This window comes from Hypomesus transpacificus, unplaced genomic scaffold, assembly GCF_021917145.1.
Source record: "Hypomesus transpacificus isolate Combined female unplaced genomic scaffold, fHypTra1 scaffold_84, whole genome shotgun sequence".
Taxonomy (NCBI): domain Eukaryota; kingdom Metazoa; phylum Chordata; class Actinopteri; order Osmeriformes; family Osmeridae; genus Hypomesus; species Hypomesus transpacificus.
The window spans coordinates 62,421-82,868 of record NW_025814038.1 but is presented as its reverse complement, the minus strand read 5'-3'; the positions used below and the strand labels follow the sequence as shown (position 1 = coordinate 82,868).

The following is a 20,448-nucleotide window of genomic DNA, read 5'->3' as shown; positions in this document are numbered from 1 at the left end:
TAAAAAAATAAAAGACTTCCTCTTAACAAGCTTCAGTTATGCGTTAACAATTTCATCTTCCCACAGCTACACCTGAATTACATTCTTGGGAAATTAACCACACAGAAAAAACACTACAGGACTATAAAACAAGGTCGCCGCGAGACTCACCCTTTTCAAAATGAGCAACTGCAGGCCTTCAAGCAGATATTTAAATCACCAAAAGATTCTATGACACATTGCCGAAGTAACTGGACCTAAAGTAAACAACACTTCAATACGTTTAACATGCTGACAAATGCAGGAGCCGCCCAAGCCTGTCCCCTTGCTTGGTGGCGCAGCAGGACGATCAACAGACAGGATGTGACACAGAGGGGAAAGTCCTTTCATACACAGAACCACTTAGCCAAGTTCGACCGGTCTCCAGAGGAACTACTGCAATCTCTTTCCCTACACCATGTGTCAACAGTTCACTGTGAATAAGTACCCATTCATCTTCGTTTTTTGGCTGCACTGTGTTGGGTGTTATTGTGTCGGTGTGTCCTCTTGTGTGTGGGTGTGTGTGTGTGTGTGTGTGTGAGTGAGTGAGTGAATTCATGTGTGGTTGTGTTTTCCCGTGCTCGTACCTGTTCCCTCGATGCTCCCCCATGTCGAAGCTGTGCATGGAGTCAGCACAGGAGTCAGCGTGACTGCGGGGGCCGGGGCCCAGGGGGTACTGGGGGCCCAGAGGGTACTGGGGGCCCAGGGGGTACTGGTGCACGGAGGAGTTGGGCTGGGCAGTGGTGTGGTAACGAGGGGGCCGGCTGTTACTGGTCTCACTGCGGTAATCGCTGTCCCTGTCGTCCAGGTCGTCTGTCAGGGCTGTGGCGTGGACAAGAGGTCATGTGACTTAACGGTTCCGCTTACACACCTTAGCTGCCTTACCTATTAACTCAAATCATCCACAATCAAAAAAATATATTTGTAGAGCTCTTTTTACGACACAGAGGGCTTCACATGCACCCATAGAACTGCACCTTAACCAACCTATGCCCTTAAGGGTCAACGATTTATGCATGTGACTTGGGAAGATGTCAAAAACAAATGAACAATTTGGGGGGGGGGGGGGGGGGATTATGGACACACAGTCTCATTGTTTGAGTGTACATAAAAAGGGGATTCACAAACACTGGGTTTGGGACAGGTCAGGTAAGAGGTAGGGTCAGAGGTTGTGGGTCATGCATTGTCTAGCCGTTGGGACCGTAATCATGCGAGGAAGCTTGCCAGAAGGAACGCAAACTTGCCGTGCAGAGGAGAACGAAGCTAAACCGAAAGTGTCTGTGAGGTTAACGAGTATCTCGTGAGGGGAGGAGGGGCTCGTTCCGATAGGAAAACGGTGTGACTGTTCGGTGTCAACGACTGAAACGAGACGGGTTCTGGCGAGCGGCCAGCCGGCCCGCGGGACCTGCCTGGCGGAGAGGACAGGACTTACAGCTCCAGACTGCTAAGTGAGAGGCGACTGGGGACACATTTTGATTCCCCTGATGTCTCCCAAAACCAGACAGCGCGAGGGGGAAGAACGAGATGTCAAGGTGACACCTGAGGATGAGGGGGAAGGCTACGCACAACTCGTCTAGCGAAGCCGTTTCCCCTTTATCAGTGCTTCCTGATGCCCTAATAACTACATATACATACAATAATATACACAAAATATTCCAGTTTTCGCCCTTTTTCCGATACCATTATTACTCATCTGTTTTCATGGGTAAAGAAAATTATTTTTCCACAGATTTTCAATTAACTTGCATTTGTTAATGTGTGTGAGTGTGTGTGGGGGGAGGGGGGGGGGAGGCAGTATGTCAATTCAATGCATAACATTTTTCCTCCTTTCCTGACTGAAGCTTGGATTTCTCCAGAACATGCAAAAAGCACTAAGGACAGGCCAAGGGAGAGCTTTAGGAAGGAGGGTTCTCGGTCACAACAGTGTTCAACATACTCTGTGAGTCAGCCCATCCGAAATAGTTGCCTGGTGAAAACGTAAACATTAGCAGAGAAGCACATTGGCAGTTTAGAGAAAGTGAACAATAGAGTGAACGATTGCGAGATAAGCAAGACGTTAGACACACAGCAAACAATCACAATAAAAGGGCATTCAGAAGCATGCATGGACATGGAACATCTCTATCTGTGAGTGTCAGTTTATCATCCAAGCGTACTCAATAGGAACTTATGTGTGGTAAGTGGGGTTCACATAAACCTAAAGGCAGGTTAACAGCTTAACCGGGCTCCCACAAAGCCAGGAATGGCTCACTGGTGCCACCTAGTGGGCTGAGAGGTAATGGAAATCAAACTCACAGCACTGGGAGGGAGTGAACGGAAGAGGGCGACCATGGACCTCATCCTGGAGAAGAAGAAAAGGAGGAGGAGGAAGAGGAGGAGGAGGAGGAAGAGGAGGAGGAGGAGGAGGAGGAAGAGGAGGAGGAGAATGAAGAGGTTGAGGTGGGGATGAGGAAGCGGAGATAGAGGAGGAAGTGGAGAAGGGGCATAGGAGAAAGAAACAGTAGTTAAGTCATCTGACCATCATCATTATCATAGTACAATCACACAGTCTAATATATATATAGTGTAATATCTTTCCACCAGCATTACCAAGACTATAATCGGACCGTGATCGTGTACTAGCAAGTTTCTTGCATGCATGAAGTCAAGTCAAATGTATTTAAACAACCACGCACAGTTAAAAACAACTGATGTCGACCAAAGTGCAGTACAGTCAAAACATATAACCAACTAGAAATATTTATAGGACACGACAAACATAAAACAAAATTCCTACCCAATTGCAGACTCAAATGATAAAGAAAAAAAGATAGGTCTTAAGGTAGGATTTTAAAATGTTGCTCGTAGTCTAGGACCTAATATATAAAAGGTAGGCTGTTCCACAACTTTGGAGCAGCAACAGAAGAAGAGTTGCTCCTTCAGTTGGAGAGTTCTAGAACACCCATGTCCAGTACGACAACAAAAGAATAGTTGGTCCTTCAGTTGAAGAGTTCTAGAACACCCGTGTCCAGTACGACAACAAAAGAAGAGTTGCTCCTTCAGTTGGAGCGTTCTAGAACACCCGTGTCCCGTACGACAACAAAAGCCCACAGGATTCACTTCCACTCATATCACACATGCAAAACAGACTGGACTGTAGCAAAACCAGTTTCCCAGTCCAATGCAAACGTGTGGTGAAGAAAGAGGTCACATGGTTTTAGCCCTGTCCATCCTCAACAGTGCATGCCGCCAAATGACAGGTGCTATTATATTACATTAAAATGTGTTCCCTGCATAGCTGACGGATGACTATTCATTTTCTAATGTATCCCTTAGCCTCTCTGTTGGAATGTTCAAAAAACACGCGGAAGAAATTAAATATCTTATTTTTAAAGTGAAGCCTGACACTTTCATGCAACAAAATCCCCCCCCCCCCCCATCACATTTCACGGCAGGCAAGAGTTCTCTGGTAGTTACGAAGAACAGCCCTGAAACCTAACATCTCGCAGTCGCTAAACCCCAGAGTTCAGGCGAGGCAGACGTGTCGGTGCGATGGAGCGAGTCGACTGGATCACGGGAGGTTCCTACCTCGTCGTGGATCCCCATGGTGTTGATGTGATCCAGTTTGCGGGTCCAATACTGAGCCTCATCCTCTGGGATGTCTAGGCGAGACATACATACACACACAAACAAACAAACAGAGAGAGAGAGAGAGAGGTTTGACAAGAGAGCCTATTCCACGTCCTCCATCCCGCCCATACCTTGGATCCTACGTATGCCATGATGTCATCATAAATTCATGCCTTTTGAATATATCATGAGACACTTAAAAAGTGGGACATAAAAAAATAGTTTGTTTCCTGGGGCCCGCTAAGAGTTGAGGGACTGGGAATCGCAGGGTTCTGACGTGGTAGAGTTATCCCTTAGACACACAGGGTTCTGACGTGGTAGAGTTATCCCTGAGACACACAGGGTTCTGACGTGGTGGAGTTATCCTTGAAACACGAAAGGCGTCTAACATTAAGGCAAAAGATTTGATCGTAAAAAAAAAAAAAGAGGAGATATTTATATCTGTTGCCTATGGCAATACTCCTGTTACTTCAGTAGAGGCAGTGTGGTGCCTGGCCATGCCTGTGATGCTCTACAGAGAAGCTGGCCATGCCTGTGATGCTCTACAGAGATGCTGGCCATGCCTGTGATGCTCTACAGATATGCTGGCCATGCCTGTGATGCTCTACAGAGAGGCTGGCCATGCCTGTGATGCTCTACAGAGATGCTGGCCATGCCTGTGATGCTCTACAGAAATGCTGGCCATGCCTGTGATGCTCTACAGAGATGCTGGCCATGCCTGTGATGCTCTACAGAGATGCTGGCCATGCCTGTGATGCTCTACAGAGATGCTGGCCATGAAAGATGGTGGGCCATAAAGGGCAGTGCTGCCTTCAGAAGACACATAGGTCAGCACCCTGTGCTGTTCTCAATAGGATCGGTAAGGACACACAAACACTCTCTCATTCACACACACACACACACCTCCCGCTACCTTCAAAGATCGGACTGGGGAGACGCTCCAGCCCTCCTACAGACACACACACACACACAGCGTCCACTTTGATGCCAGTGATCCTAGAGAGACACACAGATTACGCAACTGTTCCCACTGGTCTGTGGAGCGTGAGGCCAGCGCAACCTGGTGGCATTTCAGCCAATCAATACCGCGAGTGGCGGACACGTCAGAGAAGAGGTCACAGGAGGGAGCTGCGATCGGGCCGTGTCCCCCTCGGCTGGGCCCCCTGGCCACAGCCTCGTCCTCCGCCTCGACTGAAAAGATCACCCTGCGACATTTTGTCTCTACTGCTGCTGCGGTAAAAAAAACACCCACTTCCAGTAGTGCTTGTTTGTGTTAAGACCCGAGAGAGAGGCTCTCTGCCTGGGCGGCAGGGCCGGCAGGCTCACCGAAAGGCAGCTCGAAGCGCGTGTCCAGCAGGAGGCGGTGTGGCGTCTGGTTCTTGGTGCCGTAGATCTCGTCTGCCTTCATCAGAACCTCCGAGTCCAGCGCGGTCCACTCCCCCGAGCCCTCCTGCAGGGAGGCAAGAACAGGCGGCACGGACGACTTCAAATTGGAGCACGATCAAAGGATCAAACGACCACCATTAAGTAGGATTACCATTCATCCTGACTCCTCGTAGACTTGCTCTTACCGTTATGTTTATGGATGTGTGTGTGTGTGAGTGAAAGAGATTGCGAGCAAGCGTGTGTGCGTGTCTGTGTGAATGTGACAGAGGTTGAGTGTGTGTGTGTGTGTGAGGGTCCGTTGGAGTGTGTGAGCGTGAGTGAAACAGAGAGAGATTGAGAGCGTGTGTGATCTCTGCAGCAGTCACCTCCTCTGAATGGTGGATGTGCTTGAGGGGCATCCAGGTGGTCCCCAGCATGGTGTCCCAGATGAGACCCTTGTTCCACACCTCCACGATGAGCCCCAGGTCCAAATTGTTGATCTCACTGGAGAGAAGGAACACACACGCACACTCTCACTGCCCAAACGCATATTTCCTTCAAGTTCCTGTTCCATTCGCTCCGCCGGAGTGCAGACAAACAGCAATAAAGCAGCTTATCTTATTCCCAGTACAACCGCGTCCCCCCCACGTCCTCCCAACGCCCCCCCCCCCCCCCACAGCGTTTGTAAACGCAGCGGCACTGACAAAAGACGAGAGATGAGAGAGAAGATTATCAAAGAGGGAGAGATAATTAACAGGAGATGCGTGGAGTTACCATGGAGTCTGGACGACCAGGTGCGACACAAGAGTCTGCTCTCACAGTGGGAGGCGCGCACCTACGCTCAGGCCACGCCCACAGAAGAACCTTCAGGAAGCTTCGGGCTGTCGAGACGCCTGTGATGTCGGTAGGCCCGTTTCAAACAGGTGCAAAAGTGGATTTGACTCCCGCAGTCGCTCCGGCGGGAAGGCCCATCTCCTCTCTTGTCGGGGCTACTACGTTTGTTCAGCGACAGAGTTTTCGCGTCGAACAAAAGTAAACACGTTTTTTTTTTTCGGAGCCGCACAAAGCCACTAGCCTCGGCCATCAATCACCAGCTGACATCACTTTCATCTCACCCTCCCTCCTTTCTGCAGCATAAATTGTGGAAGCATGAAAAGACCACCCCCCCCCCCCCCTCAGGTCCCCCCCCCCCCCCCCCCCTGTAGTGTTGTGTAAAAGCGGAATTTAGAAACCCATTAATGTTTCATCAGAGGGTTTTATATTGTCAGAGCAACGAGACGAGGATGAACAGACTCGCACCACGGGGGCTTCTACATGCTTCGGGAAAAACTACGAAGAAGAACCAGCGCTCCCTCCGCAGCCTTTCCTCCTCCGCTGGTTAAACGTCTAAACACTTAAAGAGAGACGAGGCGGGGAGTTGGAATGGAAGGTTTACTAATTGATGGGTTTCCACAGTGACGGATGGTATTCTGAGGCTTCGAGCGAAGCGAGCGACCGTGACGTTGCCCCCTTGAACTTCCTGTCGATTTCCCTCCCTCTCGGTGATCGGAGAAAAGAACATCGCAGTCACAACCGCAACCCGCACAGTGCCACTTTCACAAAGACCAAAAAAAAATCATCATCCTCACTGAACGTTTTGCTCTACTCTGAAGTGTCAACAGCGTGCAGCTTGTGATACGTTGGAGGGTTAGTGCAGCATGTGAAGCGTGTGTGTCGTCTGAGAGGTACAGGGTGATATCACGACCGGGTGATTGAGCTTGGCCTTCTTGGGTGCACCAACGACGATATCAGAACTCAGCATACACTGTCAAGTCTCTGCTGTCTCAAGGAGGATGCCTTTATAGACGTGTTTATAGACGTGTTTATAGACGCGTTTATAGACGCGTTTATAGACGCCCTTATAGACGCCTTTATAGACGCCTTTATAGACGTCTTTATAGATGTGTTTATAGATGCCTTTATAGATGCCTTTATAGATGCCTTTATAGATGCGTTTATAGATGCGTTTATAGATGCGTTTATAGATGCGTTTATAGATGCGTTTATAGATGCGTTTATAGATGCGTTTATAGATGCGTTTATAGATGCGTTTATAGATGTGTTTGTATATCCAACCCTACAAGACGGCCTGTGACGCTGGTGCATCAAAGCCCACAGCCAAGCTAACCCGTGACGCAGACAACAGGACAGGGTGGATGTGACGGCAGAGGCGTGGGTACTGTGAAAGAAATGTTGGGGCCTATGTACAATTAATGTGTTGACTATGTTCAAATCTACACAGTCCAGCTAGAATTTTCTTTCACAGTACTAGTCTCAACATGCCTCAGACCAGAAGCGACGCACACATCGCTGGACACCTTTACTGGACATTGGTTCTAACGCCGGGCGATCTGTCGAAACACGCCTGGTCTGACGGTGAACACAAGGAGCTAATCTGGGTCCGTGTAACACCCAGGTCACGATGAGCTCACGCTGCTACCTGGATAAAGGCGTCGCTCCGTCGCAACAGGAGCATCCAGCAGAACCAGTTCAACAAAAGGCAACGGATTCAGTTCTCACGAAAGAACAACGAGCTTTGAGGGAAAAAAAAACGTCGAATTTACCTCAAGCTGAACCACACACACACACACACACACACACACACACGAGTCCAGGTCGAACTTGTTGCATTGACACTGACTGCCTGATACTCAGTGCACACAGAGGAGTAACAGGTGGAGGCTAGATAGCACTTCACACGTGGACACCGTTGAGCGACGGTCATTGTCAAGTTAAACCGGCCCTGCGCTCACGCTCAGGGTCTGGAAAAACAAACAAAGCGACAATAAAGTACACCAACACCTCAGCTGAGAGACTGGATGCCCTGCATACCACAAACGGGTCAAATGGAAAGAGGGGGAAGCAAAACAAATGAATGATGAGAAGGAAGTGAATGTCTGGGCCTAAAATATATATATAAATGCCACCTGTGCACTCAGGTACCAGCACAACCTCATTCCTGGAAATAGGAGAAAGTGGCAGGCCATGTTTACTTCCTGATAAAACAACAAACCTGAGCTGCAGAGTAGCAGTTTCAGCAGCATCAGAGACGGCCCTAATAGATCTCTCCCTTCAGCTAAAGTGATTGCTTCAACATGACCACAAAAGCCAATCAGCACCTGGCTCGTATTCAGACTGATTAGCCCTGCCCTACTCCTATGCCTGCGTCTCTTCGTCAACAGAGTTTGGCACAGTTTCTGTGTGTGTGTGTGTGTGTGTGAGAGAGAGTGTGTCTGTCTGGCTGTGTGTGTGTGTGAGAGAGTGTGTCTGGTCTGTATGTACATGTGTGTCTGACCTGTGTGTGTGTGTGTGTGTGTGTGTGTGTGTGCGTGTGGTGTCTGACCTGTGTGTGTGTGTGTGGGTGTGTGCACGGTCACTTACAACATGAAGTCCTGCTCCCAGCATGGTTTGTCTCCTCGCACCGTGATGGTGGTGCTCTTGACATTCTGCACCTTCAGCGTCACGTAGGAGTTATACTTATCTGGAACACAGACGAGGACAGGGTCATGCAGACACACACATACTAACATGTACAGTGCTTGGATGCACACACACTGTATGTTTAAGGGACATCACCCGAGAGGGAGAGCGTTCCTGCTGAAGATCAACACGGCTTTTCAGAGTTGTGCTCGCTATCGCGAGTGCCGAAGATAATCACAGCCGTGTTGATGTTCATCAATAACGCACAGGCAACTGTGGGATATTGCTTTTACACAACAGTTCTACAAGCGCCGATGATAAGTCAACAAAGCGACAACGGATTACGATTTTTATTGTTTTTCATCATTTATTTGTGCTAGACATTAGATGCGTCTAACGTCTTTCCTCGGTCCCCGGTCAAACATCACCACAACAATGTTTCAAAACGAAACGGTAACAGAGATCCAACCGCGCACGTTCTTCGCTGGCCAGCGTTTCAGAGTCAGTGAGTGACAGCAAAGCTAGTGAGAGTGAACACAGATAAGTCTGTTTAGCCCCTCCTCCACCCCCACCAGCGGCTGACCCCGTTAATCTCCCATGAGGAGCCCACACAGCAGATATAGCCCTGGGATGCTGCTTCTCTTGTTAGGCCTGGCTGGCTGCGCCCTCTCTGGGTCTGGCCTGGCTAGCTAGCTAGCTGTGGGCAGGGAGGCTGCGCCCTCTCTGGGTCTGGCCTGGCTAGCTAGCTAGCTGTGGGCAGGGAGGCTGCGCCCTCTCTGGGTCTGGCCTGGCTAGCTAGCTAGCTGTGGGCAGGGAGGCTGCGCCCTCTCTGGGTCTGGCCTGGCTAGCTAGCTAGCTGTGGGCAGGGAGGCTGCGCCCTCTCTGGGTCTGGCCTGGCTAGCTAGCTAGCTGTGGGCAGGGAGGCTGCGCCCTCTCTGGGTCTGGCCTGGCTAGCTAGCTAGCTGTGGGCAGGGAGGCTGCGCCCTCTCTGGGTCTGGCCTGGCTAGCTAGCTAGCTGTGGGCAGGGAGGCTGCGCCCTCTCTGGGTCTGGCCTGGCTAGCTAGCTAGCTGTGGGCAGGGAGGCTGCGCCCTCTCTGGGTCTGGCCTGGCTCGCTAGCTAGCTGTGGGCAGGGAGGCTGCGCCCTCTCTGGGTCTGGCCTGGCTAGCTAGCTAGCTGTGGGCTGGGAGGCTGCGCCCTCTCTGGGTCTGGCCTGGCTCGCTAGCTAGCTATGGGCAGGGAGGCTGCGCCCTCTCTGGGTCTGGCCTGGCTCGCTAGCTAGCTGTGGGCACGGAGGCTGCGCCCTCTCTGGGTCTGGCCTGGCTCGCTAGCTAGCTGTGGGCAGGGAGGCTGCGCCCTCTCTGGGTCTGGCCTGGCTAGCTAGCTAGCTGTGGGCTGGGAGGCTGCGCCCTCTCTGGGTCTGGCCTGGCTCGCTAGCTAGCTGTGGGCAGGGAGGCTGCGCCCTCTCTGGGTCTGGCCTGGCTCGCTAGCTAGCTGTGGGCAGGGAGGCTGCGCCCTCTCTGGGTCTGGCCTGGCTCGCTAGCTAGCTGTGGGCAGGGAGGCTGCGCCCTCTCTGGGTCTGGCCTGGCTAGCTAGCTAGCTGTGGGCAGGGAGGCTGCGCCCTCTCTGGGTCTGGCCTGGCTAGCTAGCTAGCTGTGGGCAGGGAGGCTGCGCCCTCTCTGGGTCTGGCCTGGCTAGCTAGCTAGCTGTGGGCTGGGAGGCTGCGCCCTCTCTGGGTTTGGCCTGGCTAGCTAGCTAGCTGTGGGCAGGGAGGCTGCGCCCTCTCTGGGTCTGGCCTGGCTAGCTAGCTAGCTGTGGGCAGGGAGGCTGCGCCCTCTCTGGGTCTGGCCTGGCTAGCTAGCTAGCTGTGGGCTGGGAGGCTGCGCCCTCTCTGGGTCTGGCCTGGCTAGCTAGCTAGCTGTGGGCTGGGAGGCTGCACGCGGGGTCACCAGCCCCACGGCCCCACACCTCTCCCCCCTGACTCGGAGCTGGCAGGTCAGTCGGGATAACCGGAACAGCTGGAGCCCATCTGGGGAACAGTAAAGGTTCCAGTCAGTTCTCATAACGTCAGGATAAAGACCAAGGTGGATGCTGGGTCGTTGGTGCCTTCTATAGGATGACGCGCACCTCAGAGAGAGGGCCAGGGGAGGAGGGAAGGAGGGGGGAGGTGGATTTGAGGAAACTTTCCCCATGAGCGATGTCTTCCTCAGCTGGTGTCCGTGGTAACAGAACATCCAGATGAAGCCTCAGTGCCTCCAGCGTGTGTGATCCAGTAGTGCAGCCCAGTGGCCAGGGGGTGGTGTGGATCATACTACACCAGCCCAGTGGCCAGGGCTTCTCCTTTCAATTAAGCCTGAGTTAGGCTAGAGCATGCTCGGCCCGAATAGGCTCAAATCCCCCCCCCCCCCCCCCCCCCCCAGCCTGGCCCACTGCAGTAGCTGCCAGCCAGGCCGGATTAGACAGCCCGTGACATAACCACCACTTTTCATTTCCTTTGCCTGTGGCGAGGGTGGGCCAACATGTGCCTGCAGATGCGCTCTGCCAGCCAGCCAGCCAGCCAGCCAGCCAGACATCCAGCCCCCCTGCCCCACCAGCCTGACCCACCAACCAGCCATCCTGCCTGACCACTGCCTGGGTCACACAGGGGGGTGGGGGTATGTGCCAGGATTACAACGGTCATCTCAACATCACGTAATCAGTGATGCTGCATGCTATTCCACTGGTCTCTCTCACGCTCTCTCTCTCACATACACACACACGGTACCCGATAGACATCTCTTGTTTGAAATACACTTTCACACGCGTGACAACCCCAAACACGCGTAAGAAACACCGACAGAGCGCTCGCTCCATCTGTGCAACGTGGGAAAGCCCAGATAGGTATCAGCTGTGCTTTTGTAGACTAAATCAGTCGAACACAGTACCACGTTTTTTCCCTGGGGTTACCAAGGTGACCCACACGCACACAAAAAAAATTGGAGGACCGGCATCGACAACATCATTCAGATCAGTCAATAGAAAACCTTAACAAAGGAACTAAATACCACAGACAGGGACACATTCCCCAGTGTATTTACGTTTCCCATAATGCTGCATGTTCCAGAAAGCTGTGGGAGAACCTAACTCAATAGCCTCTGGAGGAAGAGGGCCCAAACTCCTAATCAATGTCCCTGGAGAACAATACCACACACACACACACACACACACACACACACACACACACTGCTTTAACTCAAGTGCCTGGAGGCACTGGGACTAATTAGACCTCCCACACTGTAAGCTTGTCCACCGCGGGTGCACGCCTGTAAACACAAGTGAGAAGATAAGAGAGAGAGAGGAGGACATATGGATTAGATCAGAGCCACTTAGTGACTGTGGTGTCTCTCTACAGGACCTCTCCCCCCGGAGAATGAGGCCGACACTATCTGAGACGCCCAGAGAGAGGAAGCCACCACCCATTGCCATAACACACACACACACACACACACACACAGGCATGTAGACACGCACACCTACACACACAATTGAAAATCAAAACACACATAAAATGAGTCAAATGTATTGCCTTAAGCTCACACAAAATCATGCACACATTGAAAAGGGACCGGAGTTTGGGAAACTGTGTTTTTTTTCTTAGTAGATATACCTGTTTCCTAGCTCGCAGAGCCCGACAGTCCTATCTAGTCCTCTCCCGCTTGCATGCTTCAGTCAAGCAGCTTCATTCATTATTGACGCATGCCGAGTTTTTCCAATAAATTAGTCAGAAAAACACAGGCGGTTGGAAGGTTGACATTTACAAGTTGGACCCATCATGAAAGATGTACGGGCGAGGCCTGGCGTAGGAGATGTTCTGCTACTACTGGGACAGTCAGTCGACCTGCCGAGTCAGTCTGGGCATCGGTGTACAAGGCAAGTCTTTGCATGTGGGGAGTCAGATGGCTGAGCGGTGAGGGGGTTGGGCTAGTAATCAGAAGGTTGCCGGATCGATTCCCCGCCGTGCCACATGATGTTGTGTCCTTGGGCAAGGCACTTCACCCTACTTGCCTCGGGGGGAATGTCCCTGTACTTACTGTAAGTCGCTCTGGATAAGAGTGTCTGCTAAATGACTAAAATGTAAAAATGTAAAAATGTAGCACACAAAGCAAACGTTTAATTGCTCCCCCTCCCCCTCCCCCTCCCCCTCCCCCTCCCCCTCCCCCTCCCCCTCCCCCTCCCCCTACACATTTGGTAAGTGCCATTCTACGGGCATCTGTGACATTGCTTGTAAACGGGTCTCTACATATAATAATTTGATTTGATACACCTACATCAAAGATGATTCGAAACCGAAGGAAATTGACATGGCAGACCCAAGCCCTTGTAAGCAACGAAACACGAAGATGTCATGAGGTGGTTGAATGACAAGCGGTCCAAAGGACTGAGGTTGCAGACCCTGGACAGCGGGTCTACTGACCCCAGGGACACACTATCAAGTCTGGAGCTCCAGATACAACAGTTGGAAAATCATGACATCATTTGCCAGAAGCACACTTCAAGGTAACCTGAAGTCCCCCTCCCCCTCCCCCTCCCCCTCCCCCTCCCCCTCCCCCTCCCCCTCCATGACGGCTCAGATCTACGTTGACTCCGGCCCAACAGGTTAGTCTCACAGCGTGCTAAACATAGACCAAACACAACGTATAGAGAGAGGCCATTATTCAGCACACTAACTGCACATTAACCCAACTGTATGGCCATGATCCCAAAACACAACCTCAGCCTTAGGATACCGAGAGGGTGGCACGATAATCAAATCAGGTCATGTTTGTAGAACGCACAGAACTAAATACATAATACACAATGGGATTTCCAATGATGTGGCTCGTCTCCGTGGCTGAGTAAGCGTGTTTACATATGGTCATCGGACACCTGAGCGGCTTTTCAGGAGACAGGAAGCAGGTTTTCAAGAGGGAGGAAGCAGGTTTTCAAGAGGGAGGAAGTAGGTTTTCAAGAGGGAGGAAGTAGGTTTTCAAGAGAGAGGAAGTACGTTTTCAAGAGAGAGAGGACGTAGGTTTTCAAGAGGGAGGAAGTAGGTTTTCATGAGGGAGGATGTTGGTTTTCAAGGGAGAGAGGAAGCAGGTTTTCAAGAGAGGGAGGACGTAGGTTTTCAAGAGGGAGAGGACGTAGGTTTTCAAGAGGGAGAGGACGTAGGTTTTCAAGAGGGAGGATGTAGGTTTTCAAGGGAGAGAGGAAGCAGGTTTTCAAGAGAGGGAGGACGTAGGTTTTCAAGAGGGAGAGGACGTAGGTTTTCAAGAAGGAGGAAGTAGGTTTTCAAAGAGAGAGGAAGTAGGTTTTCAAGAGAGAGGGGAAGTAGGTTTTCAAGGAGAGGAAGTAGGTTTTCAAGGAGAGAGGAAGTAGGTTTTCAAGGGAGAGGGGAAGTAGGTTTTCAAGGAGAGGAAGTAGGTTTTAAAGGAGAGAGGAAGTAGGTTTTCAAGGAGAGGAAGTAGGTTTTAAAGGAGAGAGGAAGTAGGTTTTCAAGAGAGAGATGAGCAGGTTTTCAAGAGAGAGGAAGCAGGTTTTCAAGGAGAGGAAGTAGGTTTTCAGGGAGAGAAGGTTTTCAGGAGAGAAGAAGCAGGTTCTAGGCCTCTGGATAGCTGGACTTCCAACCCCAGGGACAGATATACGACACCTGAACCACTCCCCTGAAAAGAACCCTTGCAAGAGATTAGGATTAAACCACAAATCCCTTGTTTAAGTCAAAGATAAGGGTCACCAGGGGACCTGTAGGTGTGAGACACCAAACAGGTCGGGGAGTATCTGACTAGTCTTTCTTACTCCATCTTTCTCCCTCTCTCTTTTACTCCATCTTTCTCCCTTCTTTCGTCTCCCTCCGCTCTCTCTCCCCTCAGTCTCTCTCTCTCTCTCTTCATATCTCTCCCTCTCCTCCATCTCTCTCTCTCCCTTCTCTGTTTTTTCATTTCTTTCTCAGTCTCTTTCTTTGCGGTCACGGTGCTTATGGGAGAGGCGTGAGGGTAAACAGTAAAGGAATTACCTAGATGGAGGGCGTGGGGATTTAGGCTTAGCCAGAACTGATCTGAGCTCACCTGTACTTGGGTGAGCTAGCCTCCATGTAGCCTAGCTAGCCTTCAGGTAGCCTAGCTAGACTCAAGTTAGCCTTCAAGAACACACAGGATAAGCCAAAGGATTATGCAATGCTAAAATCAACCTCCCATTGTTCAGCTAGAATTTGACTGACTGACCTACAAGAGAATGCAGCTGATGCAGAAGGCATACAAAGAGTTTGTTTTGGTGTCACTGACTTTGTAGTATCATGTAGAACATGTGACACTCACCTGAAGATCCTTGAAGTTTGGCTTTTTTCACTGGAAAAAGAAGAGAGACAACACCAATTAGTGTGATCAGAAAATGTATGTTTTTAAGCTTGTTCTGGACATGATGAGATGCTAGTACCCAGAGATTTCACACCTAGCATTCTCTGACTGGCGACATGTTCTGACTGAAAACTGTATGTGTTTTGAAGTACCACAGAGATTCAAATACAAATTAGAGGCTTGGAGCGTATTAATATACAGACTACCAAAAGTACATGCTTAGGAGACAGTCTCTCATCGGGTGAGACACCCGCATAGGAAACAGCTCAGTGGTTAAGATCTCTCAACTGCAGATCAAGCGGTCTCAGGTTCAAATCCCTCACCTTTACCATAATTCGCTTTGGATCAAATCTGTCGGCTAAATTAATATGTGGATAATGTGTCCATTATCTCGTCAGGTGGACAGTAGAGACAAGCTCAGATGGAACAGCTGGCCACCCTACCAAGTCCCCTTTAGCAAGACAGTCACGTGGCAAACACAAACGTACTAAAATTGACCCCGGCATCGGAATCCAATAGTAACATCCGCCCTACGCTGTGTAAATACATTCAAGACATTCCTAAGACTCCCTGAAAACGTTCACGGATTTCTAATATCCATCAAATCGACCACTCGTATTGACCTCCAACTCGCAACAGCTGTCATCTTCCAAACTCAAATCCCTTAATACACAATCCATTCTTACGTGAAGCCCACCCTGATGCAGTAAATTCATAATGCCGACCTTTCCAGGACCAAAGCACAGGGGCTTAGGAAAGCCCTCACTAGTATGGCCAGCATCACCCTCCGCAACTGCTCTGCAGAGGTGTGTGAAGCACAAACCATCACAGCGCTGAGGTATACATTTATAGACGTGTTTATCAGTTTGTGTCCATGACGACAGAAGGCATCTTTACAGATTGACACAGCGCAGCCTGCAAAACAGTTGAGGTAAACAACAACAGAACAATGAATGATTACAGGCTTCAAATCGTCATTCCTTTTCTAAAACTCGGGGCCAGCAAATCTGTATTAGAAGAAAAAGGAAAAAACCTCTCCGAGTTTATTTTTAGTGTCTGAATTTAAGACCTCTTTCAGTGTCTATACAATAATGGTTATGGGATTGCAAGGCACATCAGAGGGGATTAAGGGTGATCCTTGCTGCAGCGTTATGTACCAGGGAATAACCAGCCAGCCAGAGATGCCAGATGGGCCGAGAGGACAGAATTGACGGCAGGCAGACATTTATACGTGACTCTAAACTCTACAGTGCACGTCGAGTACGGCTCGCTCGCCGTCACTACTCTCTGAGGGCCTGAAGGCCAGCTGCCTCAAACGAGCGTGTCTTTAGCTGTTTAACGTTGTTAGTTTGCCATCTTGGTGGTGACAACGAGTAGCTGGGACAGAGCATGAACTCACACACACAAAAGAAAGAGGGGTTGAAAATGAACAGGTGAGAGAGAAAAACAGATGGAGAGAAAAACTATAGAGGTAAAACACAATGGAGCACCTCCAAAGATCCTTTCTTTTTTTTTTTTTACAATTCCAACAAAGTCCAGGTATCATTTTCTGCCTGGCGTGTGAAAACTCTCCGTTCTGAGACATGAGATGGAAAGAGGAAAAGGAATATTGAGAGAAAGGGTGTGTGTGTGTGTGTGTGTGTGTGTGTGTGTGTGTGTGAAAGAGATGTCTCCAGTGTAGAGGGAGTTGGGAATGGAGCATGCAGACAGGCCTTATGTCTGAAGCAGCATAACGTCATTCAGACCAGGGGTAAACATTACACTGGCCCATAAAGCAGGAGGCCATTATAGCGGAAACTGATCCTTATCTCTCCTTTACTCGGCCCTTTCCGCATCCCTGCGATCTGGATGCAGTGGGAAGCCCTTCCTGTTTAGCCTGAGGCCTTGCTGCAGTCCCCCCCATCAGCCTGTCTCTGTCCAGCTGGCTGTGGACTTTACTCACCTGAGGAGCACTCTTATGGGTTTCTTGTGCAAAATCATGAGTCACGATGAAGTATATATTTTTGTTGTTGTTTTTTTTACCATAGCAAACAAGATACATTTAAAGACTTTCTGCCGACATCTCAAATTTCAGGGTTTTCGTACAAACAGTTACCCATGATGTTCTACAGACATATCTATGTAACAGCTGATCACACACACACTCCTAATTCCATTGGGAAAGATAACTAGTAGTTACTAGGAGTAGCCAGAAATAAGGCACATTTAAATTTAAACGACAGGATCTCTGCCAGCGTCTCCCCTGGATGACTGTCTGGTAGTGACTGTGTTTCTCAGGATTACCATACATCCTTTAAGTTGGGGTCAATTAGGGCGCTGCAGGGCTATGGTCACGTGACGTTATTACCTTTTACGGACCATACTGTCCGTAAACACTGCTTTAGGGTCAGACAGGAAGCAGGAAGTGAGAAGCAGGAAGTGGGCTCAGAATACTGCAGCTGGTATTGTCCTGTATTTACGCTCAACTGGAGCTGATGAGGTGGCACCTATTGAGCAAGCAGGCCAGAGAGAGAGGGGGAGAGAGAGAGCAACAGATGGCCAGAGGATTACAGACAGAATCTCTCCGCCCTCTCTCTTGCTCTCTATAATTCCACTATCCCATCTATCAACAGCTATGTCCATTGGTCCTCTCATCATTTCCTTTTCCTTCCCGTATTCCCAAACTATCCAGTCCACTATTAACCGCACGCTGTATCAATAGTATTTGGGCCAATACATAACCTTCCGTCAGTTTCACTTCCTCAATGACAGATTATTGACACAACTGACAAGCTAGCTCTGCCAAAGTAAACCACGCAGGCTACAAGTCAACACTGCTGATTTTATCATGCACACTGTGTACCTTCTATTGCTTCAGATGGTCACACACAATATATGTGAGCACCATCCCCTCCCCAAAAAAACCACACGCGCATTCATGTTTTCAAGGAGGAACCACAAGACTTATTCAACTCAACTGCACACCTAGTGTTTGAACAGGCTGGGCGTCCTTTCCCCGCGACGTGCGGTGAGAATGGCTGTTTGGTGTGTTTTTAGTGGTTCTCTGGGCCCTGTGCAGGGGCTCAGGGGGTCCATGTGTGTCTGGACCTGGCTCTCTTCCTGGTCCTAGCCCTGCTCCTAGCCCTGGTCCTGGCCCTAGCCCTAGCCCTAGCCCTGGTCCTGGTCCTGGTCCTGGTCCTGGTCCTGGTCCTGGTCCTGGTCCTGGTCCTAACCCTGGTCCTGGTCCTGGTCCTGGTCCTGGTCCTAACCCTGGCCCTGGTCCTGGCCCTGGCTCTCTTCCTGGCCCTGGCTCTCTTCCTGGCCCTGGCCCTGGCCCTGGCTCTCTTCCTGGCCCTGGCCCTAACCCGGCCTGATGCCCAGCAGGGCCACACATGGCCTTTCGGAAGGGAGACCACTTATCTACTGTGTGGAGACGTTACCATGGAGACGGGCCTTTTCTATGGCGATAGAAAAACAAAACCATGACGCTGCCGAACGGGGGAAGGGATGACTCACGTCAGCCAATCGCGTCGGCCCGGCCCGGCAGAAGCAGGACACCATTATCTGTAGCGAGCCGCCTAAACTCCCCCCAGCCTCCAGGTGTCAACGCGCTCACTCATGAATATGTGGAGGTTGAAGGGGGGTTCTGAGTGGCTTCCTTTTCCTCTTTAGAAAAACATCTTAGACTGGAGCAGCCTTCAGGATGTTTCAGGATCGACTTCTGTCTTTGTGCTTGTTTTGTTGAACGTCTGAACTGTACTGAATTACTTTCCGGTGGAAAATATAGACGTTCTGCACTGAATGATTAGATGACTAGACAATAGGGTGGAGTAGGAGAAGATGTCAATTATGGAAAATCGCTATAGAACACAAACTTAATTAGGCCTAGGCTACATTACATTTGAATTAACATTAGGTCATTTTCTAGTTAAGTGTCACTTAGTAGCACAATTGTATTCTTTAAAAATGTAATTCTGAAAAGAACATAAAAATTGCAAATATGCCAGGGAAAGCACTAAACAATATCATAGTCTTGATTCAGATACATCTGAAGGACTATAATTGACAGCAAGCCACAGCCATGATATATTTTTGCATCATTACCCATGATTCTGAGGCTGGCTCTCCGGTAGAATCTATCAGTTTATCTGCAACACAAATGGACCTACACTCTCTCATAGGAAGACATTGATCTTCCTGTCGTGACCGATTTTCCGCCGCTGTTGGACAATGTTTGTATTTTGACTATAATGACATTTTACATTGATTCATTTCGTTAGTATTGCATAAACACATAACAATGTCGTCTTAGGGCCTACGTGTGCTTCTTTCTTAAAGAGGAGGACACTGCCGAGAATGCTTTATACACTATAAAAAGCAGTTTAAGAACCCCACTATTTATTTATTCTAAAATTAGGCTCAGACTTATGCTGATCAGATGCATTAAACCATTTCAGTGTAAATTCTAAAACGTCCACCTGCTGAATAGCCTGATATTGAATATGGAATAGACCTAATTCATGTTCCTTGAATATTTTGCTCAGAAACTCACTGGATCATGTCTACTTTACAGGAACTTTGTGGGAAGCTGGAAAGATTCGGTTTGGTGACGTGCTCCGATCTCAAAATTATGTAATGGAGCTGCCATCCTTCAAATACGGATGGCCTACAAATCAATAGTTAAAAACCAAAGGACTTGGCTAGTGCATTAATAATAAATACAAATAATACCAGAGTAGTATTTTCAACCAATAAAATAACCTTGTCTTCAATTTGAAAGGAAAATCACAGCCTTAAAAGTTTAGGCGAAATGTCCCATGAGCCTGCGGTCAAAGGATGGTATTTCCTTTATTCGCTGTCCAAATTAAATGTGGTCTTTGTAAATGCAATTCCATGGAATACATAACTGAAATAACAGACATAAATCAGTAATAACTCACCTCGAACACATAGCAGAGACATGGCAAAAGCTTTCCAGTGACAGTCTTGGTTTCAATATTGGCAAAGCGTCTCAAAATATGTGTAGTCCGTTCGGTAACATCACAAATTTATACTCGGGCAACTTTTACAACTTCTCGCTTCACTAGTGGACTTGAGACGATGGAGAAGGCGACACAAATGTTCGGCAGAGAGCGATAGCCCCCTGCCACGGGCACGCCATAACAAAATTCATTAGTGTAACCTGGGTGAGCAGAGTTAAGAGGGCGGTACCGAGGTACTTGTAAAATGACATCTATAGTATCCATTGAGGTTGCACCCTTATCTAAGTAGGGCGGACCAACATAATAGATTGACTAATCAAAAGGCTACAAGGTAGGGATAGCTACAGGTTGAATGAACAGGTAGATGGTAAGACCTGAGTTCTCTCCCTGGCTCTCTAATTTCAGCCTAGAGATTCAGGAAATTCGTATACAGTTATTAGTGATTTGCATGCTATTTCATATTCTTAATCTTCGTATTCATATTGTTTAGTTTTATGACATGACAGGGGATACGTGGGCTGTCTTACAATAATCATGCCTTTTTTCTTTTCATTGGTTAATATTTCTTGATGGGAATCCAGGCAAAATGCATTAGCACTGAAAAACAGATTTGTTAAAGCCCTTGTCAATCATTTGAATTAATACAACAGCGCCGCTTAGTGTTTTCCGT

The 20,448-nt window shown here is 49.3% G+C and overlaps 1 protein-coding gene across 1 annotated transcript in view; it reads right to left on the bottom strand.

Moving 5' to 3' along the window:
* The window catches only part of LOC124466199 (protein unc-13 homolog B-like), a 39,288-nt gene extending 19,301 nt beyond the window's left edge, over nucleotides 1-19,987 (bottom strand). The window contains exons 1-8 of the mRNA XM_047017936.1: nucleotides 19,737-19,987; nucleotides 14,779-14,808; nucleotides 8,413-8,512; nucleotides 5,379-5,496; nucleotides 4,954-5,077; nucleotides 3,586-3,659; nucleotides 2,314-2,359; nucleotides 606-840 (exon numbers count right to left, since the gene is read on the bottom strand). Of these exons, the coding sequence (XP_046873892.1) occupies nucleotides 606-840; nucleotides 2,314-2,359; nucleotides 3,586-3,659; nucleotides 4,954-5,077; nucleotides 5,379-5,496; nucleotides 8,413-8,512; nucleotides 14,779-14,808; nucleotides 19,737-19,758 (749 nt within the window). The 5' untranslated portion in view covers nucleotides 19,759-19,987. The remainder of the gene's footprint in view (nucleotides 1-605; nucleotides 841-2,313; nucleotides 2,360-3,585; nucleotides 3,660-4,953; nucleotides 5,078-5,378; nucleotides 5,497-8,412; nucleotides 8,513-14,778; nucleotides 14,809-19,736) is intronic.
* Nucleotides 19,988-20,448: the final 461 nt, after the last annotated feature.